Raw genomic sequence first — 6,000 nt, forward strand, 5'->3', positions numbered from 1 at the left:
AAAAATGCAGTCAGGCTGGGCACAGTGGCTCACACCTGTAATCCCAGTACTTTGGGAGGACGAGAAGAGAAGATCACCCAAGATCAGGAGTTCAAGACCAGCCTGGCCAACACGGTGAAACCCAGTCTCTACAAAAATAAGCTGGGTGTGGTGGTGGGTACCTGCAATCCCAGCTACTTGGGAGGCTGAGGTGGGAGAATCACTTGAACCCAGGAGGTGGAGGTTGCAGTGAGCCGAGATTGCACCACTGCACTCCAGCCTGGGCGACAGGGCGAGACTCCATTTCAAAAAAAAAAAAAATTAGCTGGACTTGGTGGCGGGCACCTGTAATCCCAGCTACTCGGGAGGCTGAGGCAGGAGAATTGCTTGAACCCCAGGAGGCAGAGGTTGCAGTGAGCTGAGATCGCACCATTGCACTCCAGCCTATGCAACAAGAGCAAAACTCTATCTCAAAAGTAAATAAATAAATAAATTAAAATGCAGGCATACATAACTTTATCATATTGGTGATTCCAATACCAAGAGTAACAGCATTTTCCAAAATGGTGACAAACTCTTGGTAAAGTTCAAAACAATCTTCCCTCATGGTAGTTTCCTAAAATATTCACCATAGTTTAAAGCTGTGCAATACTTTGTGCTTTTATGTAAAATAGAGTTAGATTCTAAGTTCATTTAATCTATACAGTTGATTCAGCTACATAAACATCTAATGACATTCAAAAGTCAAAAAAGACAAGGGACAATGCTTCTTTATGTGAGATTATTCCATGTACTGCAGGACATGGCCCTTCACTCACCAAACGCTAGTCATAACCCTCAATCACTGTGACAACCAAAAACAGTCCTTGATGAGATACGATGATCTAAAAGAACTTACTCCAAGGAATGGGGGGAAAAAGTATTTTCCCCTCTCCCCAGCTCCTTCAAGTACAGTTCCCTAACAACCAAGACCCAGAACTTCATATAGTAATCTTATGTGGCTTTTGCAGGCTAATGTAGGGAACTATTCAACATTACATCACTATTTCTACCGGACTACACACTCCAAATTTCAAACTTAGAAAAAACTGTTGGGAACACAGTAACACAGTACTTCTGTCAAGTCTGACTTAAATACATTGATTGCCATCAATGCCTCCACAATTTTTTAAAACGATAGGCTGGAATCCAAGCTACATATAACCAATGCACTCTAAAGACCAAGCATACATATAAAAAGATTGCTGTGTAGGCAAATGAAACAAGAGTCAATTCAACAAATATTTTATAATATATCTAAGCCTAGCCAGGTGCGGTGGCTGTAATCTCACGCCTGTAATCCCAACACTTTGGGAGGCTCAGGTAGGTGGATTACTTGAGGCCAGGAGTTTGAGACCAGCCTGGCCAACATGGTGAAACCCCATCTCTACTTAAAATACAAAAAATTAGCTGGGCACGGTGGCATGTGCCTGTAATCCCAGGTACTTAGAAGGCTGAGGCATGAAAATTGCTTGAACCTGGGAGGCAGAGGTGGCAGTGAACCAAGATTTCATATATATATATGCCTTATTTTTGTGACAGATACAAACTACATACCCTTTACCTAAACTACTAAGATGTATTATTATTTTACACTTTAGTTTTCTGCTTTACTGTAGATACTGATTGATTCTACTGCTTATAGATACTGGGAAATGTTCTTTTCCAGTATTTATCTGTATTTAGCACCAGTACTTTAATATGTGTTCACAACCAGTACCAAATACTTGCCCTTACCACACAGAGTTAAAAAGTCCCTTAAAGATATGGGATGAACTGGATTTCCTTGTCCTCCCCTCCCTACAACCGCCATTACTCCCCAAGTCTAAGGTTCTCCGAGTTCTGAATTCCAACCATGCATTCTCACTACATATATCTTCTCCCACTTCACCCACTCAATGCATCCTCAAACTCTCCCATTTCAAAGCAGCCAAGACACACATTCCCTGCTATTTTAGAGGACACACTACAGTGGGTATAAAGAACTCAGCTTTCTTTTCAGTAATCAATGCCATACTCAGATTATTCAACCAGCTTCTGCATTAGGTAAGGGTACCTAAATAACCTCTAATATTTTTTTTACCCTAATAAAGTAGGTTATCTTCTTAGACTTTGTATAAGTAAATCCTCTAAAGGCCCAAGCCAGTATATACATTTCAGCTATTTCAGCTACACTGAGGTCAAAGTTTCCTCCTTGAGGTATGTGTTGCCATGAAAAAAAAAAAGATAAATAGGAACAACTTTGGTTCCTTCTCTGCACAAGCATCAATGCAAAAGCATTAATCTCAACCTCTCTGTACTGAAAGACTAAGAAATGTAATTTCCAAATATCTAAATGTCTACAGAATTAGACATCTGGAAAAGTCTGGCATAACCTTGAAGATGATGAAAAAAAAAAAGCATTATCTCCAAAAAGTAACAGTCATCTCTCTTGAGCTACTCTAATAAGATAAATAGTAATGGTTATTGTTTATGGAATACTTTTCCAGGACCAAGGAGATTTATACATTTCTAATCTCTAAAACATTATGCGTTATTATGCCTATTTTACAGATGAAGAAACTGAAACTTGGAGAAGCTAAAAAACTTGCTGAATGTCTGGCTTAGAAGTAGCAGAGTCAAAATTCACAGCCACCTTTTGGAATCCAAAGCCTGGTTCTTTCTGCTACATTGATATGCTTCTCAATTTTTCAAAGCAGGTAATTTTCATTACTGTAAACCATATATTATGCTATTGTATGTCAAATACATACTACAGTATTTGCTTCGAAAATTTTATTGCTGTTAAATACTTTTTTTTTTTTCTCCAGACAGGGTCTTACTCTGTCACCCAGGCTGGAGTGCAGTGGCATAATCTTAGCGCACTGCAGCCTCAGCCTCCCAGGCTCAAGTGATCTGATCCTCCTGCCTCAGCCTCCCAAGTAGCTGGGACTACAGGTGCAAACCACCATGCCTGGCTATTTAAATTTCCATTTCTTTAATAAAGATAAAATGCTATGCTAATGGGGCAAGATTACAAAGTAAGTATGAAACTATTTCATTACTATCTAGGGTAACCTAGGCCAGGCATGGTGGCTCACGCCTGTAATTCCAGCACTTTGGGAGGCTGAGGTGGGTGGATCACTTGAGGTCAGGAGTTCGAGACCAGCCTGGCCAACATGGTGAAACCCTGTCTCTACTAAAAATACAAAAATTAGCCAGGCCTGGTGGTGGGCACCTATAGTCTCAGCTACTCAGGAGGTTGAGGCAGGAGGATCACAGGAGCCCAGGAGGTGGGGGTTGCTGTGAGGCAAGATCATGGCACTGCACTCCAACCTGGGCAACAGAGCGAGACCCTGTCTCCAAAAAAACAAACAAAATCCAGGGTAGCCTAAATATCAAATATTTAACAAAAACCCAAATGCCTGGAGAACAGCCCCTCCCTTCTCTTAATCTACGTGATGGTCATTTTGACAGAGGGCTGAGCATTACATCCAATCCAAGTAAGAAATGTTGTAGTTAATGGTCAGAAATAACCCTAATTATTTTCATCGTACCTTTGTAATATGAACATTTCTCCAAAAAAGATCTTACATTTTCAAGGTTCTGACATTTGCTTGTGACTAAAATTTTAAATACCTCAGAATCTAAAAACCGAACTGACAGCAAAATAAAATACCGACCTGGTTTACCACAGACAAAGTGGAAAAAAAAAAGAAAGAAAGAAAGAAAGAAAATTAAAAATACATTCACCAGAATGGCTACAATGAAAAATGCAAAGCACTGGGAAGGATATAAAATAATCAGATCCCTCACACACTTCTGGTGGAAATGTAAATTGGTATAGCCACTTTGGAAAATGGTTTAGTGTATCCATTGAAGCTGAACATATACATATTCTACAATCTAAAAATTCTACCCTACATATATTTCCAACAGAAATGTGTACATTTGTTTAAAGGACATGTACTAGAATGTTTCTAGTAGCACTGTTCATAACAGCCCTAAACCGGTAAACTATCTAGAATTCCATCAACAGTAAAATGTACAAGTAAACTGAGGTATTATCACACAATGAAATGCTACACAGCAATGAAAAATAGTCTACAACTTGATGCAAAATATGAATCTCACAAATGTTGCACTAAAGAAGTCAGACATAAAAGTATAAATATAATTCCATTTACATAAAGTACAAAATTGACAAAACTAATCTATGCTGTTAGAAATCTGGACACTGGTTACCCTTTGGTGGAGGTAATGACTGGAAGGAGACACAGGGCAGGGTGGGAGGCTTCTCAAATGCTGGTAATATTGTTTCTTCAGGTGGCTGCTAGTGACATGAGCATGTTCAGTTTGAAACACTCAATAGATGAGAGGCATTATGGCAGCAGAGTAGCTGAAGAGCACAGCTCTGGAATTGGAATGCCTGCATTTGAATCTCTCTATCACTTACTAGTTACAACTTTGGGTAAGTTATTTAACTTTTCTGTGCTTCCTTTCTTCATCTATAAAATATGCCTAATATGTACCTCATAGGGCTATTACAAGGACTAAATTGTCTTAAGATTTGTAAAGTGCTTATTAGCCCAGTGGGTTATTATTAAATACTTGCTAAGTAAATAAAAGTGCTTTTATTCTGAAGCAACACAAGAAAATGAGAAAGGGAAACAAACACAGGATTTAACTATTACTAGAAAATGCATGAAATAATTATTTTGGAAAAGAACGTGATAATAACTACAATCTAATGTGAAAAGAACATGACCTGAAGTTGTGACTAGTCCAACAAGCTTCCACCTAAGTGGACCTTGGAAAAGTAACAGCCTCTCTGCGCCTGGAATTCCTCACTGTCAACCAGAGCCTGGCCCTGATGATCTGTAAGATCTTTGCTGCTCCTCAGTGCTCATCAAGATGATGAATGGAGGCAGTCATCATGAACTAAGAGGGCTAAATTTGCAGTCAGGCTCTCTTATTCTCCAAAAGAAATGCTGAAATCTTCTATGCCTCTAAATTTCGTCTAACATGTTTTTAAAATATCTATCATGTCTATCAGCCATGTCTCTATCACTGAGGTTCACATTTCCTGCCACCATTTAAAATAAATAATTAAGGCTCCTGATAGGTTTTTAAAAGAGCCGGCTGGGTTTCTGTCATCCATGCCATCACAGTGGCCCGAACTTCTTTGGCTTCGTTATATAACGACTATTTATTAAACATCTATTTATATGTCAGGCACTATAATAAAAACTTTATCCCCAATGTGCCAAAAAAAATCGAATAGATACGTATTATTCCTCTTCCTTCTCATCTTTTACAGATAAGAAAACTAAGGCTCAGAGCCGGGCGCAGTGGCTCACGCCTGTAATCCCAGCACTTTGGGAGGCCGAGGTAGGCGGATCACAAGGTCAAGAAATCAAGACCATCCCAGCCAACATGATGAAACCCCGTCTCGGTGTTCGCAGCCGCCGCCGCGCCGCCTCTCGCTCGCTGAGCTCCAGGCGAAGGAGAAGAGGGGGTAAGTAAGGAGGTCCCTGTACCATGGCTCATACAAAGCAGACTGCCCACAAATCGTCCGGTGGTAAAGCACCCAGGAAGCAACTGGCTACAAAAGCCGCTCGCAAGACTGCGCTCTCTACTGGAGGGGTGAAGAAACCTCATCGCTACAGGCCTGGTACTGTGGCGCTCCGTGAAATTACACGTTATTATAAGTCCACTGAACTTCTGATTCGCAAACTTCCCTTCCAGCCTCTGGTGCGAGAAATTGCTCAGGACTTTAAAACAGATCTGCGCTTCCAGAGCGCAGCTATCGGTGCTTTGCAGGAGGCAAGTGAGGCCTATCTGGTTGGCCTTTTTGAAGACACCAACCTGTGTGCTATCCATGCCAAACGTGTAACAATTATGCCAAAAGACATCCAGCTAGCACGCCGCATACGTGGAGAACGTGCTTAAGAATCCACTATGATGGGAAACATTTCATTCTCAAAAAAAAAAAAAAAAAAA

At 40.4% G+C, this 6,000-nt stretch overlaps 2 protein-coding genes across 2 annotated transcripts in view; one reads left to right on the forward strand and one right to left on the reverse strand.

Moving 5' to 3' along the window:
* The window catches only part of BLTP3A (bridge-like lipid transfer protein family member 3A), a 77,869-nt gene that overhangs the window by 66,159 nt on the left and 5,710 nt on the right, over positions 1-6,000 (reverse strand). The window lies entirely within an intron of this gene.
* On the forward strand, positions 5,500-6,000 carry LOC108516247 (histone H3.3-like). Its single transcript, XM_017853628.1, has one exon. The coding sequence runs from the start codon at positions 5,539-5,541 to the stop codon at positions 5,947-5,949; it is 411 nt and encodes a 136-aa protein (XP_017709117.1). The 5' UTR covers positions 5,500-5,538; the 3' UTR covers positions 5,950-6,000.

The sequence above is a fragment of the Rhinopithecus bieti genome, unplaced genomic scaffold (assembly GCF_001698545.2).
Source record: "Rhinopithecus bieti isolate Rb0 unplaced genomic scaffold, ASM169854v2 scaffold_36553, whole genome shotgun sequence".
Lineage (NCBI taxonomy): Eukaryota > Metazoa > Chordata > Mammalia > Primates > Cercopithecidae > Rhinopithecus > Rhinopithecus bieti.